This window comes from Oncorhynchus clarkii, chromosome 16, assembly GCF_045791955.1.
Source record: "Oncorhynchus clarkii lewisi isolate Uvic-CL-2024 chromosome 16, UVic_Ocla_1.0, whole genome shotgun sequence".
NCBI lineage: Eukaryota > Metazoa > Chordata > Actinopteri > Salmoniformes > Salmonidae > Oncorhynchus > Oncorhynchus clarkii.
In genome coordinates, this window is record NC_092162.1 from 59494802 (window position 1) to 59514603 (window position 19802).

Here is a 19802-nt window from a genome sequence, read left to right on the forward strand (position 1 = left end):
TTGGGAACAGGAACAATGGTGGCCCTCTTGAAGCATGTGGGAACAGCAGACTGGTATAGGGATTGATTGAATATGTCCGTAAACACACCGGCCAGCTGGTCTGCGCATGCTCTGAGGGCGCGGCTGGGGATGCCGTCTGGGCCTGCAGCCTTGCGAGGGTTAACACGTTTAAATGTTTTACTCACCTCGGCTGCAGTGAAGGATAGTCCGCATGTTTTCGTTGCAGGCCGTGTCAGTGGCACTGTATTGTCCTCAAAGCGGGCAAAACAAGTTATTTAGTCTGCCTGGGAGCAAGACATCCTGGTCTGTGACTGGGCTGGTTTTCTTCTTGTAGTCCGTGATTGACTGTAGACCCTGCCACATACCTCTTGTGTCTGAGCCGTTGAATTGAGATTCTACTTTGTCTCTATACTGACGCTTAGCTTGTTTGATAGCCTTGCGGAGGGAATAGCTGCACTGTTTGTATTCGGTCATGTTACCAGTCACCTTGCCTTGATTAAAAGCAGTGGTTCGCGCTTTCAGTTTCACGCGAATGCTGCCATCAATCCACGGTTTCTGGTTAGGGAATGTTTTAATCGTTGCTATGGGAACGACATCTTCAACGCACGTTCTATCGAACTCGCACACCGAATCAGCGTATTCGTCAATGTTGTTATCTGACGCAATACGAAACATATCCCAGTCCACGTGATGGAAGCAGTCTTGGAGTGTGGAATCAGCTTGGTCGGACCAGCGTTGGACAGACCTCAGCGTGGGAGCTTCTTGTTTTAGTTTTTGTCTGTAGGCAGGGATCAGCAAAATGGAGTCGTGGTCAGCTTTTCCGAAAGGAGGGCGGGGCAGGGCCTTATATGCGTCGCAGAAGTTAGAATAACAATGATCCAAGGTTTTTCCAGCCCTGGTTGCGCAATCGATATGTTGATACAATTTAGGGAGTCTTGTTTTCAGATTAGCCTTAAAATCCCCAGCTACAATGAATGCAGCCTCAGGATGTATGGATTCCAGTTTGCAAAGAGTCAAATAAAGTTTGTTCAGAGCCATCGATGTGTCTGCTTGGGGGGGAATATATACAGCTGTGATTATAATCGAAGAGAATTATCTTGGTAGATAATGCGGTCGACATTTGATTGTGAGGAATTCTAAATCAGGTGAACAGAAGGATTTGAGTTCCTGTATGTTTCTGTGATCACACCACGTCTCGTTAGCCATAAGGCATACACCCCCGCCCCTCTTCTTACCAGAAAGATGTTTGTTTCTGTCGGCGCGATGCGTGGAGAAACCCGCTGGCTGCACCTCCTCCGATAGCGTCTCTCCAGTGAGCCATGTTTCCGTGAAGCAAAGAACGTTACAGTCTCTGATGTCCCTCTGGAATGCTACCCTTGCTCGGATTTCATCAACCTTGTTGTCAAGAGACTGGACATTGGCGAGAAGAATGCTAGGGAGTGGTGGACGATGTGCCTGTCTCCGGAGTCTGACCAGAAGACCGCCTCGTTTCCCTCTTTTACGGAGTCGTTTTTTTGGGTAGCCGGCTGGGATCCATTCCGTTATCCTGGTTGAAAGGCAGAACACAGGATCCGCTTCGCGAAAATCATATTCTTGGTTGTACTGATGGTGAGTTGACGCTGATCTTATATTCAGTAGTTCTTCTCGACTGTATGTAATGAAACCTAAGATGACCTGGGGTACTAATGTAAGAAATAACACGTAAAAAAACAAAAAACTGCATAGTTTCCTAGGAACACGAAGTGAGGCGGCCATCTCTGTCGGCGCCATGGCAACCAAAGATGACTGCAAGAGCACTGCGCCTAATGCCCAATGAGGTTAAGAAGAATCCTAGAGTGTCAGCTAAAGACTTACAGAAATCTCTGGAACATGCTAACATCTCTATTGAAGAGTTTACGATACTTAAAACACGTAACAAGAATGGTGTTCATAGGAGGACACTGAAGAAGCCACTGCTGTCCAGAAAAAACATTGCTATACATCTGAAGTTTGTAAAATAGCATCTGGATGTTTCACAGTTCTACTGGCAAAATATTATTTGGACAGATTAAATTGAAGTTGAGTTGCTTGGAGGGAACACAACACTGTGTGGAGAAAAAATGCACAGCACACTAACTTCAAAACCTCTACCTCTAGTATGGTGGTGGGAGCTTCATGGTTTGGTGCTGCATTGCTGCCTCAGGGCCTGGACAGCTTACAATCATCGACAGACAAATGAATTCCCAAGTCTATCAATACATTTTGCAGGAGAATGTAAGGCTATCTGTCCACCAATTGAAGCTCAACAGAAGTTGGGTGATGCAACAGGACAACGACCTAAAACACAGAAGTAAATCAACAACAGAATGGCTTCAACAGAAGAAAATACGCCTTCTGGAGTGGCCCAGTCAGAGTCCTGATCTCAACCTGATTGAGATGCTGTGGCATGACATCAAGAGAGCAGTTCACACCAGACATCCCAAGAATATTGCTGAACTGAAACAGTTTTGTAAATAGGAATGGTTCAAAATTCCTCCTGACCATTGTGCAGGTCTGATCCGCAACTACAGAAAACGTTTGGTTGAGATTATTGCTGCCAAAGGAGGGTCAATCAGTTATTAATTCCAAGGGTTCACATACTTTTCCCACCCTGCACTGTGAATGTTTTCACGGTGTGTTCAATAAAGACATGAAAACATATATAATTGTTTGTGTGTTATTAGTTTAAGCAGACTGTTTGTCTATTGTTGTGATTTAGATGAAGATCAGATCAAATTGTATGACCAATTCATGCAGAAGTACAGGTAATTCCTCAGGGTTCACATACTTTTTCTTGCCACTGTATGTAGGTTACCTTTTCAACTGTGTCTGAGTGTCACCTAGGAAACAAGTAACAATGTTGTGATGTTCTAAATTTTATTTTGTAGCAACCAATACGTTTGTATGAGGTCGACAACAACTAGGTTTTTTCCCCACCTTTATGCTCTGTCAATGCGGATCAGGGGTCAATTTGATGTTTAGTTCACTAGTCTGGCATGGGGCCACATCAGTAGATATTTTAAGTGGGGTTTTATCATTATTTTAAGCAGCGCTTGACTTGGGCTGTAGCTGTCTGGAACGCCATACCGGCGCTTCTAATTTTTGGAGAATTGAGTGCCAGCTCCTCTATAAAAACAAAGTAGCCTATAGCTAGCTATACACACCGAGGCAAACAACTTGATTAAGGCGGGGTCTTCATTGAACAGAAATGGAGAGTGGGCATTCATTTCCTGATTCCGATTTGTTCATGTTTATTTGCCTTTAGTCTGTGAATCTGTGAGTGACAGTAGACTTGTCGAGATTGCGCAGATTGAAAATGTCCTAGCTTGAATGGCATAGTGCGCTGTTTCAAATTGTCAAACGAGGGAGGTCATGGAAAATAGTTTAATAATTGTTTTTAATGTAATTCATGAAAGCACACTTCTAAATATGATCAATCAATTATAAAACTGTATATAAGCAATTATCGGAATGGCCCTTCATTGCATGTCCGAGTATGCTGCATGTATGCTGCCTTTGCCGGAGAAGAGTGCGACATTTCATCACCAGGTATAAAATAATGACAGACAAACTAGATCGCCAACTCAAAACATAACTTGTAGCAGTTATCTCGCTAGGTAGCTATAGCTAACTAAGCATTCATTTCGTCGTTGCCTTTCCACCGGCACTGTAGAGCCTAACTAAATCTGCACCGTTGGAAAGCTGGCATTCCCCTCTATTAATTAAACGGTAGCCATGTAATTACGACAACGTAAAAATATAATTAAGAATAGCCTAATGACAATTAGCTTCCTGTGCATAGATCTCCCCTGAAACATTCATATTTGAGCCTTAAATGTAAACATGTCTAGTTGGATACCTTTCTTTGAAGTAGCCTAATTTATCAATTTTGGTCCCTGATTTATTGAATGAGGGAATACTTTTATAAAGACTAAAGTACTTGGTTGTAATGTTGAAAAAGCCATGTCTGCACACCCAGGAGCTCTCCAGATGGAGGGTTGGCAACATGTGACTTACAATGCAGCTTTGTGTGGGGGGCTAAGTGTCTTGATCAAGGGCACAACGGAAGGTGGTAGGTCTACATGGGATTAGACACAGCAGTTTCCCAGTGTCAATAATGCTTACTTTTTCACACAGGCTATAATAGTAATAAAAATTTGGTTGAAAGTCCTGGGAAAAGTGTGTAAACCATTAACAGTGAATAATCATAATAGCATAATGTCATTTGTGAATTTCGGTGAACAAAGTCTAATCGACTGTCTTGGAAAAAGACAGCTCCTGCACTTCTTCCATCCCAAGTCAAGCACTGATTTTTAAGAGATTTAAGCTGGTTCAAATGACCACAGTTATATGTAAGTGTCTCTTCACCAGGGCAGCGGGACAATTCGAATTAAAGGCAGTCAATTCAGGAAGTGAACTTTAAATAAATCTAAATGAGAAAAAAACAGCATATTTTCAATAACTTCTCGGTAAGCTTTTCAAAAAAGATAATTTTTAATTGAAATCACTTCCAGAATCAACTGCCTTCAATTCAAATGGACCCCAGCCCTGCTCTTCACTCCTGAATCTGAACTGGTTTGTCTTTTTTTTCTCAGCAATGTTTGCCCCGCCTGTGTGCGACTCCCACGGCCCTAGCGCTCCTCCAGCCAGTATGTTTGACACCGTGCCAGGATATGAAGGGACGGTGGCCGGGTTTGAAGGTATGTGACCTGAGATCCATGGTCCTATTTTTCCTGCCAGTGATCTTTAGTTTTATTAGCAAACAAGTCACGTACCACACCAGCGCTGTTCCTTATGGTTGGAAATTCCATATAGAGTAATAACTCCCTAATAACAAACATGTTGAAAGCCCTTCTCATTATGTTTGACTGTTTACTGTAGGTGGATACCTGCCCCCTCCTATGCCATCTTGCCCAGCCCCTCAGCCCCAGCCTGGTCCCGCACAATCAAACTGGAAGTAGGTGTAAAATACAATTGCCATAATTTTGTCTCGTCATACACATTTTTCTGCATAGCTGTCCTCGCAAACTACACAGGACACACACACACATGCATATTGACATACATACATACATAACGGATGTGAAACGCTAGCTTAGTTAGCGGTGGTGCGCGCTAAATAGCGTTTCAATCGGTGACGTCACTTGCTCTGAGACCTTGAAGTAGTAGTTCCGCGGCTTTTGTGGAGCGATGGGTAACGATGCTTCGTGGGTGACTGTTGTTAATGTGTGCAGAGGGTCCCTGGTTTGCGCCCGGGTATGGGCTAGCGGACGGTCTAAAGTTATACTGTTACACATACATACATAGAGTTGAAGTCGGAAGTTTACATACACTTAGGTTGGAGTCATTAACTTGTTTTTCAACCACTCCACAAATTGCTTGTTAATAAACTATAAGTCGGTTAGGACATCTACTTTGTGCATGACACAAGTAATTTTTCCAACAATTGTTTACAGACAGATTATTTCACTTATAATTCACTGTATCACAATTCCAGTGGGTCAGAAGATTACATACACTAAGATGACTGTGCCTTTAACATTCCAGAAAATGATGTCATGGCTTTTGAAGCATCTGATAGGCTAATTGACATAATTTGAGTCAATTGGAGGTGTACCTGTGGATGTATTTCAAGGCCTACCTTCAAACTCAGTGCCTCTTTGCTTGACATCATGGAAAAATCTAAAGAAATCAGCCAAGACCTCAGAAAAACATTTGTAGACCTCCACAAGTCTGGTTCATCATTGGGACCAATTCCAAATGCCAAAAAGGTACCATGTTCATCTGTACAAACAATAGTACGCATGTATAAACACCATGGGACCACGCAGCAGTCATACCGCTCAGGAAATAGACACGCTCTGTCTCCTAGAGATGAACGTACTTGTGCGAAAAGTGTAAATCAATCCCAGAACAACAGCAAAGAACCTTGTGAAGATGCTGGAGGAAACAGGTACAAAATTATTTATATCAACAGTAAAACGAGTCCTATATCGACATAACCTGAAAGGCTGACTCAGCAAGGAAAAAGAGACTGCTCCAAAACCGCCCTAAAAAAGCCAGACAACGGTTTGCAACTGCAAAAGGGAACAAAGATTGTACTTTTTGGAGAAATGTCTTCTGGTCTGATGAAACAACAATATAACTATTTGGCCATAATGACCATCGTTATGTTTGGAGGACAAAAGGGGAGGCTTGCAAGCCTAAGAACACCATCCCAACCGTGAAGCATGGGGGTGGCAGCATCATGTTGTGGGGGTGATTTGCTGCAGGAGGGACTGGTGCACTTCACAAAATAGATGGCATCATGGAAAATGATGTGGATATATTGAAGCAACATCTCAAGACATCAGTCAGGAAGTTAAAGCTTGGTCACAAATGGGTCTTTCAAATGGACAATGACTCCAAGCATACTTCCAAAGTTGTGGCAAAATGGCTTAAGGACAACAAAGTCAAGGTGTTGGAGTGGCCATCACAAAGCCCTGACCTCAATCTTATCGAACATTTGTGGGCAGAACTGAAAAAGCATGTGCAAGCAAGAAGGCCTACAAACCTGACTCAGTTACACCAGCTCTGTGAGGAGGAATGGGTCAAAATTCACCCATTGTGGGAAGCTTGTGGAAGGCTACCCAAACATTTGACCCGAGTTAAACAATTTAAAGGCAATGCTACTAAATACTAATTGAGTGTATGTAAACTTCAGGAATTGTGAAAAACTTGGTATTTGTCTAAGGTGTATGTAATCTTCTGACTTCAACTGTACATACACTGACATTCCTTTATGCTCTTCACATAGTGCATTCGGAAAGGATTCAGACCCCTTGCCTTTTTCAACATTTTGTTACGTTAGACTTATTCTAAAATGGATTAAAATATATTTTTTACATTGTCTATCTACACACAATACCTCATAATGACAAAGCAAAAACTGTTTTTTAGAAAATTTAGCAAATTAAGATTCAACAATGAAAAATACAGACCCTTTACACAGTACTTTGTTGAAGTCCTCTTGGGTATGACGCTACAAGCTTGGCACACCTGTATTTGGGGAGTTTCTCCCATTCTTCTCTGCAGATCCTCTCAAGCTCTGTCAGGTTGGATGGGGAGCGTCGCTGCACAGCTATTTTCAGTTCCCTCTAGAGATGCTTGATCGGGTTCAAGTCCAGGCTCTGGCTGGGCCACTCAAGGACATTCAGAGACTTGTCCCGAAGCCACTCCTGCTTTATCTTGGCTGTGTGCTTAGGTTCGTTGTCTTGTTGTAAAGTGAACCTTCACCCCAGTCGGAGATCCTGAGCACTCTGGAGCAGGTTTTCATCAAGGATCTCTCTGTACTTTGCTCCGTTCATCTTTGCCTCGATCATGACAAGTCTCCCAGTCCCTGCCACTGAAAAACTTCCTCACAGCATGATGCTGCCACCACCATGCTTCACCGTAGGGATGGTGGCAGGGTTCCTCCAGACGTGACATTTGGCATTCAGGCCAAAGAGTTCAATCTTGGCTTCATCAGACCAGAGAATCTTGTTTCTCATGATCTGAGAGTCATTAAGTGCCTTTCGGCAAACTACAAGTGGGATTTTATGTGCCTTTTACTGAGGAGTGGCTTCCGTCTGGCCGCTATATTAAAGGCCTGATTGGTAGAGTGTTGCAGAGATGGTTGTCCTTCTGGAAATGTATCCCATCTCCACAGAGGAACTCTAGAGCTCTGTCAGAGTGATCATGGGTTCTTGGTCACCTCCCCGACCAAGGCCCTTCTCCCCCGATTGCTCAGTTTGGCCAGGCGGCCAGCTCTAGGAAGAGTCTTGGTGGTTCCAAACTTCTTCCATTTAAGTTTGATGGAGGCCACTGTGTTCTTGGGGACCTTCAATGCTGCAGAAATGTTTTGGTACCCTTCCCCAGATCTGTACCTCGACACAATCCTGTCTCTGCGCTCTACGGACAATTCCTTCGACCTCATGGCTTGGTTTTTGCTCTGACATGCACTGTCAACTGTGGGACCTTATATAGACAGGTGTGTGCCTTTCCAAATCATGTCCAATCAATTCAATTTACCACAGGTGGACTCCAAAAAAGTTGTAGAAACATCTCAAGGATGCTCAATGGAAACATGCATCTAAGCTCAATTTCGAGTCTCATAGCAAAATGGTCTGAATACTTATGTAAATAAGTTCTATATGTTCAATTTTTAATACATTGGCAAAAATGTTATAAAAAAAACTGTTTTTGCATTGTCGTTATGGGGTATTGTGTGTAGATTGAAGTTTAAAAAAGAATTATTTTTTTTTAGAATAAGGCTAACAAAATATGAGAAAGTCAAGGTCTGAATACTTTCTGAATGCACTGTATGCTGCTGCTGCTTCTCTCTGTTCATAATCTATGCATTGTCACTTTACCACTCGACTAACCCGTACTAACCTTTACCTCGACTAACCCGTACCCCTGAACATTGACTCGGTACCGGTACCCATTGTATAGAGCTTCATAATTGTTATTTCATTGTGTTTTTATTTTTCCTTTAGTTTATTTTGCACATTTTTCTTTTTTTAAAGTCTGCATTGTTGGTTAAGGGCTCGTAAGTATGCATTTCACGGTAAGGTATGTTGTATTTGGCATGTGACAAATAACGATTGATCTGATCAGCAAAGATTCTTATCGGAGTTGACGCTTGTATTTTATGTTTGCACTGTCTCTGCAAACTCACAGGACAAAACACACACATTTATACTGACTCTACACACATGCACACACACTAACATACAATCATAATTTACGCTGCTGATACTCTGTTTATCATATGTCTTGATGCCTAGTCACCTGACCCCTATACATATCTACCTCTATGACTCCAGTATCCCTGCACATTGTAATATGGTATTGGAACTGTCCCTGTTTATAGCTTATTACCTTCTTGAACTTCAAACTTGAAAACAGGTTTATCTTAAGAGGTGCTGTACTTACTTAACTAGACTACCCGTGATGACATTTGAACTGAGACTCAATGTGTACACTTTCAATTGTGTAGTTGTCTGACAAATATGTGGTTGTTTTATCCTCCACAGTATCCCATCTATCACCGAAGACACTGCCCGGGATGCCTTTAGCCAGTATGCCTCCAGTAAGTGCTGTTACAGTTCAGCACCAGTTAAGGATGGCGTGATAACCAACATGGAGGCATACAATACATACAGGGTAAGATTCATGTTTTTACTCTGCCCTTTCTGAAAATTGAAGGGTCTTACTGTTAGGCTTTTCTGTTTTTTTTCTTCTCCTGCGCTTCAACTTCCTGTTATAATCACACTTTTTTCAGATCTTTACAGAATTGTAATGACCTGAGTGAGAGACAAATGAAAACTATTATTCTGTGAATATTTGATCTTGAGTGTTAATGTTGAATATTGACAGCTGTTTAGTTTGGGGTCGAAACTGACTACCTGTGGCCATCTATAATTGCACCCCATGCTCCCCTTTTAAAAGGAGTCCCTTTATTTTGATAAAAGAGTGACAGGCCCAAACCAGAGAATGTGAAAAATATACACTAGATGGCACTAAAGTTTCAAATATAATGTATGTATCACCAACAGTGAAGGAAGGAATTACTCAACTCTTTGTAATATAATATTCCTTCTTTTTTTGCATTCTCAGTATCGCCTGGAAACCTTTAATGAGTCAAGAACCACTGAATGGAGTCAGCAGCCATACAATGGTAACTAATATTGGTGATTCAAATGACCCTATTTATTTGTGTTATTTAAATGTTCAGTTCCACTGTAGTATCTGCATTTATTTATATCTTATTTTTGTATTATTTTCTTTGGTTTAGGTCAGCCAGTGGATGCCTATACGCAATCACCCCCTGGGCCCTGGGACATCCCTGCCAAAGCCCCCATCTTTTTTCAGGATGACAAACAGGTCATCAAAGTTCCCAACACCTCATCTGTCAAGGTATCTATTTCTCTGTTGATTAAAGCATGACAGAAAATATACTGAAGAAATATATGTACAGTACCAGTCAAAAGTTTGGTCACACCTACTCATTCAAGGGTTTTTGTTTATATTTACTATTTTCTACATTGTAGAATAATAGTGAAGACAAACTATGAAATAACACATATGGAATCATGTCGTAATCAAAAAATGATTAAACAAATCAAAATGTATTTAATAGTTTAGATTCTTCAAAGTAGCCACCCTTTGCCTTGATGACACCTTTGCACAATCTTGGCATTCTCTCAACCAGCTTTTCTAACAGTCTTGAAGTAGTTCCCACATATGCTAAACACTTGTTGGCTGCTTTTCCTTCAGTCTGCAGTTCAACTCATCTCAAACCATCTCAATTGGGTTGAGGGTGGGTGATTGTGGAGGCCAGGTTATCTGATGTGGCACTAAATCACTTTTCTTCTTGGTCAAATAGCCCTAACACAGCCTGGAGGTGTGTTTTGGGTCATTGTCCTGTTGAAAAGAAAATGACAGTCCCACGAAGCACAAACCAGATGGGATGGCGTATCGATGCAGAATGCTGTGGTTGCCATGGTGGTTAAGTGTGCCTTGAATTCTAAATAAATCACTGACAGTGTCACCAGCAAAGCACCGTCACATCTTCTTCTCCATTCTCCACGGTGGGAACTACACATGCGGAGATCGTCTGTTCACCTACTCTGCGTCTCACAAAGACATGGCGGTTGGGAACCAGAAATCTCAAATTTGGACTCATCAGACCAAAGGACAGATTTCCACCGGTCTAATGTCCATTGCTCGTGTTTCTTGGCCCAAGCAAGTCTCTTCTTATTTGTATCCTTTAGTAGTGGTTTCTTTACAGCAATTCGATCATGAAGGCCTAATTTCACGCAGTCTCCTCTGAACAGCTGATGTTGAGATATCTGTTACTTGAACTCTGTGATACATTTATTTGGGCTGCAATCTGAGGTGCTGTTAACTCTAATGAACTTATCCTCTGCAGCAGAGGCAAATCTGGGTCTTCCTTTCCTGTGGTGTCGTTGTGACAGCTAGTTTTATCCTAGTGCTTGAAGGTTTTTGTGACTGCACTTGAAGAAACGTTCAACGTTCTTGAAATTTTCCACATTGACTGACCTTCATGTCTTAAAGGACTGTTGATCTTTTTGCTTATTTGAGCTGTTCTTGCCATAATATGGACTTGGTCTTTTACCAAATAGGTCTATTTTCTGTATACCACCTCTACCTTGTCACAACACAACTGATTGGCTCAAACACATTAAGAAGGAAAGGAATTCCACAAATGAACTTGAAATGCATTCATGAAGCTGGTTGATAGAATGCCAAGAGTGTGCAAAGCTGTCAAGGCAAAGCGTGGCTACTTTGAAGAATCTCACATTTAAAATATATTTTGATTTGTTTAGCACTTTGGTTACTACATGATTCCATATTTCATAGTTTTGATGTCTTCAGAATTATTCTACATTGTAGAAAATTGTAAAAAATAAATAAATAAATAAAAATACCCTTGAATGAGTAGGTGTGTCCAAACGTTTGACTGGTCCTGCATATAAAGTTGAAGTAGGAAGTTTACATACACATTAGCCAAATACATTTAAACTCAGTTTTTCACAATTCCTGACATTTTAATCCTAGTAAAAAGTCCCTGTCTTAGGTCAGTTAGAATCACCACTTTATTTTAAGAATGTGAAATGTCAGAAAAATAGTAGAGAGAATTATTTATTTCAGCTTTTATTTCTTTCATCACATTCCCAGTGGGTCAGAAGTTTACATACACTCAATTAGTATTTGGTAGCATTGCCTTTAAATTGTTCAACTTGGGTCAAATGTTTCGGGTAGCCTTCCACAAGTTTCCCACAATAAGTTAGGTGAATTTTGGCAGAGCTGGTGTAACTGAGTCAGGTTTGTAGGCCTCCTTGCACGCACCCGCTTTTTCAGTTCTGCCCACACATTTTCTATGGGATTGAGATCAGGGCTTTGTGATGGCCACTCCATTACCTTGACTTTGTTGTCCTTAAGCCAATTTGCCACCACTTTGGAAGTATGTTTGGGGTCATTGTCCATTTGGCAGACCCCATTTGTGACCAAGCTTTAACTTCCTGACTGATGTCTTGAGATGTTGCTTCAATATATCCACATCATTTTCCATGATGCCATCTATTTTGTGAAGTGCACCAGTCCCTCCTGCAGCAAAGCACCCCCACAACATGATGCTGCCACCCCCGTGCTTCATGGTTGGGATGGTGTTCTTCGGCTTGCAAGCCTCCCCCTTTTTCCTCTAAACATTATTATGGCCAAACAGTTATATTTTTGTTTCATCAGACCAGAGGACATTTTTCCAAAAAGTACAATCTTTGTTCCCTTTTGCAGTTGCAAACCGTTGTCTGGCTTTTTTAGGGCGGTTTTGGAGCAGTCTCTTTTTCCTTGCTGGGCAGCCTTTCAGGTTATGTCGATAAAGAACTCATTTCACTGTGGGTATAGATACTTTTGTACCTGTTTCCTCCATTATCTTCACAAGGTCCTTTGCTGTTGTTCTGGGATTGAGTTGCACATTTTGCACCGAATTACGTTCATCTCTAGGACACAGAACGCGTCTCCTTCCGGAGCGGTATGACAGCTGCGTGGTCCCATGGTGTTTATACTTGCGTACTATTGTTTGTACAGATGAACATGGTACCTTCAGGCGTTTGGAAATTGCTCCCAAGGATGAACCAGATTTGTGAAGATCTACAACAAACAATTCTGATGTCTTGGCTGATTTCTTTAGCTTTTCCCATGATGTCAAGCAAAGAGGCACTGAGTTTGAAGGTACGCCTTGAAATACATCCACAAGTACACCTCCAATTGACTCAAATTATGTCATTTAGCCTATCAGAAGCTTCTAAAGCCATGACATAATTTTCTGGAATTTTCCAAGCTGTTTAAAGGCACAGTCAACTTAGTGTATGTAAATGTTGACCCACTGGAATTGTGATACAGTGAAATAATCTGTCTGTAAACAATTGTTGGCAAAATTACTTGTGTCATGCACAAAGTAGATGTCCTAACCAACTTGCCAAAACTATAGTTTGTTAACAAGAAATGTGTGGAGTGGTTGATAAAAAGAGTTTTAATGACTCCAACCTAAGTGTATGTAAACTTCTGACTTCAACTGTATGAAGCTATCTGATGCCTGTCGTCCGCATTGGAAATACACAGTATTTTCCTAACACATCATACCATTTTTTAATTTCTTTTGTATAACCTGTTCTGAATACAATATTCATGTCTGAAATGATTAAATATGCCTTTTCATAAACTGTAATTTCATCAATAGAACTGTCATACCTGTTTGGGGATGGGAAGAACTCCCTGCAAAGAATGTGCCGGAGGTGGTAATGTAAGTGTCAATATTAAGTTAAATAAAAAGTATGAGCTGGCGCACGCACACCTCACCAATAAATCCACTATAGTTGAGAATTTCAATAAGCATTTTTCTACATCTGGCCGTGCTTTCCACCTGGCTACCCTTACCCCGGTCAACAGCTCTGCACTCCCCACAGCAACTCACTCAAGCCTCCCCGATTTCTCCTTCACACAAATCCAGATAGCTGATATTCTGAAAGAGCTGCAAAATCTGGACCCCTACAAATCAGCCGGGCTAGACAATCTGGACCCTCTCTCTCTAAAATGACCTGCCGAAATTGTTGCAACCCCTATCACTAGCCTGTTCAACCTCTCTTTCGTATCGTCTGAGATTCCCAAAGATTGGGAAGCTGCCGCGGTCATCCCCCTCTTCAAAGAGGGAGACACTCTAGACCCAAACTGCTACAGACCTATATCTATCCTACCCTGCCTTTCTAAGGTCTTTGAAAGCCAAGTTAACAAACAAATTACAGACCATTTCGAATCCCACCATACATTCTCCGCTATGCAATCTGGTTTCAGAGCTGGACATGGGTGCACCTCAGCCACGCTCAAGGTCCTAAATGATTTTATAACTGCCATGGATAAAATACATTACTGTGCCACCGTATTCATCGACCTGGCCATGGCTTTCGACTCTGTCAATCACCACATTCTTATTGGCAGACTCAACATCCTTGGTTTCTTAAATGATTGCCTCGCCTGGTTTACCAACTACTTCTCTGATAGAGTTCAGTGTGTCAAATCGGAGGGCCTGTTGTCCGGACCTCTGGCAGTCTATGGGGGTGCCACAGGGTTCAATCTCGGGCTGACTCTCTTCTCTGTATACATCAATGATGTCGCTCTTGCTGCTTGTGATTCTCTGATCCAGACGACACGCAGACGACACCATTCTGTATACATCTGGCCCCTCTTTGGACACTGTGTTAACTAACTTCCAGACGAGCTTCAATGCCATACAACTCTCCTTCCGTGGCCTCCAACTGCTCTTAAATGCAAGTAAAACTAAATGCATGCTATTCAATCGATCACTGCCCGCACCTGCCCGCTCGTCTAGCATCACTACTCTGGACGGCTCTGACTTGGTTCGACTGTAAACTCTCCTTCCAGACTCACATTAAGCATCTCCAATCCAAAATTCAATCTAGAATCGGCTTCCTATTTCACAACAAAGCATCCTTCACTCATACTGCCAAACATACCCTCGTAAAACTGAACATCCTACCGATCCTCGACTTTGGCGATGTCATTTACAAAATAGCTTCCAACACTCTACTCAACAAATTGGATGCAGTCTATCACAGTGCCATCAGTTCTGTCACCAAAGCCCCATATACTACCCACTACTGCGACCTGTACGCTCTCGTTGGCTGGCCCTCGCTCCACTCTTGTCGCCAAACCCACTGGCTCCAGCTCATCTACAAGTCTCTGCTAGGTAAAGCCCCGCCTTATCTCAGCTCACTGGTCACCATAGCAGCACCCACTCGTAGCACGCGCTCCAGCAGGTATATCTCACTGGTCACCTCCAAAGCCAATTCTTCATTTGGCCGCCTTTCCTTCCAGTTCTCTGCTGCCAATGACTGGAACGAACTGCAAAAATCACTGACGCTGGAGACTAATATCTCCCTCACTAGCTTTACGCACCAGCTGTCAGCACAGCTCACAGATCACTGCACCTGTACATAGCCAATCTGTAAACAGCCCATCCAAATACCTCATCCCCATACTGTATTTATTTATTTATTTATCTTGCTCCTTTGCACCCCAGTATCTCTACTTGCACATTCATCTTCTGCACATCTACCATTCCAGTGTTTAATTGCTATATTGTAATTACTTTGCCACCATGGCCTATTTATTGCCTTAACTCCCTTATCTTACCTCATTTGCACTCACTGTATATATACTTTTTTTTCCTACTGTATTATTGACTGTATGTTTCTTTATTCCATTTGTAACTTTGTTGTTGTATGTGTCGAACTGCTATGCTTCATCTTGGCCAGGTCACAGTTGTAAATGAGAACTTGTTCTCAACTCGCCTACCTGGTTAAATAAAGGTTAAATATTTTTTTTTTTGGTGAAGGTGCTTACTAACGGCGAGTAAACTATAGGCTATAAAATAATAAAATAAAGGGAGTCCCACACTCTATATACAACCTCCTAGTAATTTAATGGGTAAACCACCAACGATTCGGCATCACTGTGAATTCTCAGGTTGATGTCATGAATGCTTGAACCAGGTTATGTAGACAAACATTGCAATTAGTGCAACCAATGACCAAAAGTATATGGATAGTGGACACCTGCTCGTCGAACATCTCATTCCAAAATCATGGGCATTAATATGGAGTTGGTCCCGCCTTTGCTGCTCTAACATCCTCAACTCTTCTGGGAAGGCTTTCCACTAGATGTTGGGACTTTCTTCCATTCAGCCACAAGAGCATTAGTGAAGTCGGGAACTTATGTTGGGTTGTTTATGCCTTGCTCGCAGTCGGCATTCCAATTCGATGGGGTTGAGATCAGGGCTCTGTGTAGGCCAGTCAAGTTCAACCACACCGATCTTGACAAACTATTTCTGTATGGACTTCGCTTTGTGCACGGGGGCATTTTCATGCTGAAACAGGAAAGGGCCTTACTGAAACTGTTGCCACAAAGCCATATAGTGTAACTGTTAAAATAATAGTAAAACTAAATTAGATATTGTACATAGTATTATCATCAGTATACATTATTTTAATTTCATATACATATTTCATTGTTTTCATTTCATCTTTGTTACATGTAATCTTTTGGTTCAACTGTAATGCACAATTAGTATTATCAACAAAGGGAACATCTTGGGTTTCACGCTGATAAACTGTAGAAAGAATATGTTAATTTAGCAGAATTGTTCATTAAAAATGGGACTAATTCATAAAAATGGGCCTGAGGTCAAAGTCAATTTTCAGACCACTAGGGGTCAGTGTTTTTAGAGAGGAGATCCAGTAGGCCTCACTCTCCTTTTGTCTTGCATGAGAACACCCCTAACAAGGATTTTTCGGCCTGGGTGTCTGAAAATATATATTTTTGTAGTGCTGTTAAACGGCATTTGAGCCACATTTGTAGGTCCCAAGAGTGTCTAAGTGGGCTCGGGGCAGGTCAGATCTCACTAGGCTGTCCCCAATATTGCTGCCATGCTTGTACCAGTGGGGGTTGATTGAATAGGTGTGCAATTATTTTGTCTGATTGCAGAATATGCCAATGCTTTTTTCAGGTTTTCTTTTATCTAAACACTTGGAGATACTTAGACCAAAAGACTTGTGTTTGTTTTTCTTCTTTGGTTTTGTTTTTAGAAATTCCTCTCTTGGTTTTTGGGATATTGTCATCATTGCATCATCAAGAGTTTTGTCCTTGTAGCCTCTGATTTCGAATTTGTCTGTCATTTTCTTAGTATTGTTGTCAAAATTTGACTGTTGAGGGGCCTCCCGAGTGGCGCAGTGGTCTATGCAGTGCCACTAGAGATTCTGGGCTCGAGTCCAGGCTCTGTCATAGCCAGCCGCGACCGGGAGACCTATGGGGCTGTGCACAATTGGCCCAGCACAATAAGCATCATTCTTTTTATAGTCCTTCTATGGAAGAGATACATAGATGTTTTTTTGTGCTCTGGGAAGGATTCATTCTAAATTAATTCCAAACGTGGGTAAATGAGATTACTGAATATCTCAATTGCACCCTGCAGACTGATAAGAGAAAAATAAACTATCTGGAACATCAAAGAGAATGATGCATTACATACAAAGCCAACAGACCGCAACATCCTGCTACGCGTGGAGAGTATGCATCCCCTTCCCATGAAGAATGGTTTACCATATAGCCAGTTGTGCAGGAATAAAACACATCTTTGGCCAACAGTCAGATTATTATTTTATATTTTTTCCCTATTTTGTGGTATCCTCATTTTTAGTTAGTCTTGTCTCATCGCAACTCCCATACAATGCCCGCTTAACCCAGAAACCAGCCGCACCAATGTGTCGGGGGAAACACTGAACACCTGGCAACTGTGTCAGCATGCACCGCGCCCGGCCCGCCACAGGAGTCGCTAGTGCGCGATGGGACAAGTACATCCCTGCTGGCCAAACCCTCCCCTAACCCGGACGACGCTGGGTCAATTGTGAGCCGCCCCATGGGTCTTCCGGTTGCGGCCGGCTGCAACAGAGCCTGGACTCTAACCAGGATCTCTAGTGGACTCTTTATTTATTTTTTTATAGCCGACAATATTAAGTTACGATAATTCACAGTTGCATTGCAGCCTTGGTAACAATGTATAAAAAAAAAAGAAGATAATTCAATATTTTGACTACTGAATTAACTGCACCTTCACATTAACTAAACTACTAGTTACTTTCAGTTTGAATGAATGTGATTCTCTCTTTGTTCATTCTAACTGTCACAAACAATAGCCTAAATAATTCATCTGTGGTGTTGTCACTTGGTGCTCTATAAAGTGTGTCAGCTGTGTTATTTCCTTGTTTTATCACCGCTTCCAGAAAATCTGCTGGGTGTGCAATGGAGCTGGTAACCGTAGTAGTGGTGATCGATGCCATCATTGCCAAGGGAGGGGAAGGGTCAAGTAAGTATGTTATGCACTCTATTTATCAGCTTTTAAACACAGGTAATTTTTTTTTTTTTTATTATGGGGAAAATAAATTGTGTGTAGCTATAGTACAGTGTTTGTATTTCAGTAATTTCCCTATGGCCTCTCAGGGACTTGGGTGGTGTGGTTGACCTGTTGTTTATCTCATCAGTTGCAGCCATTGTCATGGTCAAGGGTCAAGGGAGTGTGAGACCTGTAAAGGCAAACGACAGCTTTTGGTCTTCATCAACCTCAAGGTTATATGGTGAGTGAGTGCTGGTGTTAGCTCAGCATTTTTCAACTGAATAACAGTATGTGTCATACATTAGATGCACTAGATCCAGTAGATATCTGCTTCCTTTGTATGATTAACTAGAAGATTTGTTTATTGCTTATCTTCAACTTTAACTTAATTTCCTCTAATTCTGTATCCACACTTACTAGGACTAATAATCTTGACGACTACATTGTGGAACAGTCGAGTGGTTTGCATGTGGTCAACCTGAGCAAGGTGTCCGGGCAGGAAATGTTTAGGGACGCTCAGTACATGGTAAAAACAAAAGTCATATTTTTATGGGAATATGACATCAGTCTGCATGAAATGAAGATATTTGGTGATGTATGTGAGACAATGGGTTTTTCCTATCAGTTTTTACCCTCTGTCGTGTAGGTTTACCCAGTGATGGGGTTCCCAGACCCTAATGTGGTGCGTGCTGCAGAGCGTTTAGTGAGGGAGCACCAAGCCAGGTTCTCTCAGACCTCACGCATTCTACAACAGGTACAGACATTTTTTCCCACACCTCATGATTCAAATAACAACTCCTTCTTTACATGAAGTATCTTATTATGCTGGAAGATTGTTTGTGCATTTGCTTGTTCTAAGTTGAAAAGGTATGTCATGGTATTTGGCTTATTTTAATAACAGAATCCTCTCTCGCACTCGCTCTCCCTTTGCAGCGCCAGACCATTGAGTTGATTCCTGTCACCAAGGTGACCTACAAATGGAAGGGAGACTCACACATTTACTTTGTCTATGGAAATGAGTTCAAAGTCAGCGCTGATAACTACCCAGCTACCTGTTGCTGCACAGTAATGTAACCCAGATTTGCTTCAGAGGAAGACATTGCTTTGATTATATTGAATATGACTCTGTGTTCTAAAGAATGTGATTATAAAGGAGTTTATGGTTGGCAGACTGTCAATCAGGCAATTTGCTATGTCATTAAACAAATGCATGAATTTTTGGAATATTTGTATTTTCTACTTGCAAAAAAACCCACGCTTTTTGTGAAATAGACATGGATGTAATACAATTTCCACAGGAGTCATTGGGGACCACACAGGCCCTAGGATGAACCTACTGGGCACACACTGGTTGAATCAATGTTGTTTCCACATATTTTCAATGAAATTGAACCAACATGGAATAAACGTCTGTGCCCAGTGGGAATAAGTGAAGATGGGAAGACTGGCTGTAATGTATAATGTACTGAAACCTATGCGATAGTTCTGTCATTTGTGAACATGTCTGCTAATTTGTACTCTTTTTCATGAATGTATACAACAAATATCTGTGTGATTGATGTTCAATGGAAGGCTGAATATCATTCCCATTGTATGTTATACTATTTTCTTCTAGACATATTACCTTACAAAACAGAAATATGAACATTGATACAATTTAATGAAATAACCACATTTGGGGAATAACCGGACATATCTTGAGTGTTTTCTAATCCATTAATATTTGTTGTATAAATAAAGGATTTCATACTGTGTTTTGTGATGATCAAATCTT

General features: G+C 41.5%; 1 protein-coding gene across 1 annotated transcript in view; it reads left to right on the forward strand.

Moving 5' to 3' along the window:
• Positions 1-19782, forward strand: part of LOC139368848 (ssu-2 homolog, related sequence 1) — a 30997-nt gene extending 11215 nt beyond the window's left edge. The window contains exons 3-13 of the mRNA XM_071108260.1: positions 4614-4718; positions 4900-4975; positions 9075-9204; positions 9658-9718; positions 9836-9957; positions 13304-13366; positions 17919-18001; positions 18177-18269; positions 18449-18554; positions 18675-18782; positions 18962-19782. Of these exons, the coding sequence (XP_070964361.1) occupies positions 4614-4718; positions 4900-4975; positions 9075-9204; positions 9658-9718; positions 9836-9957; positions 13304-13366; positions 17919-18001; positions 18177-18269; positions 18449-18554; positions 18675-18782; positions 18962-19102 (1088 nt within the window). The 3' untranslated portion in view covers positions 19103-19782. The remainder of the gene's footprint in view (positions 1-4613; positions 4719-4899; positions 4976-9074; positions 9205-9657; positions 9719-9835; positions 9958-13303; positions 13367-17918; positions 18002-18176; positions 18270-18448; positions 18555-18674; positions 18783-18961) is intronic.
• The last annotated feature ends 20 nt before the right edge of the window (positions 19783-19802 follow it).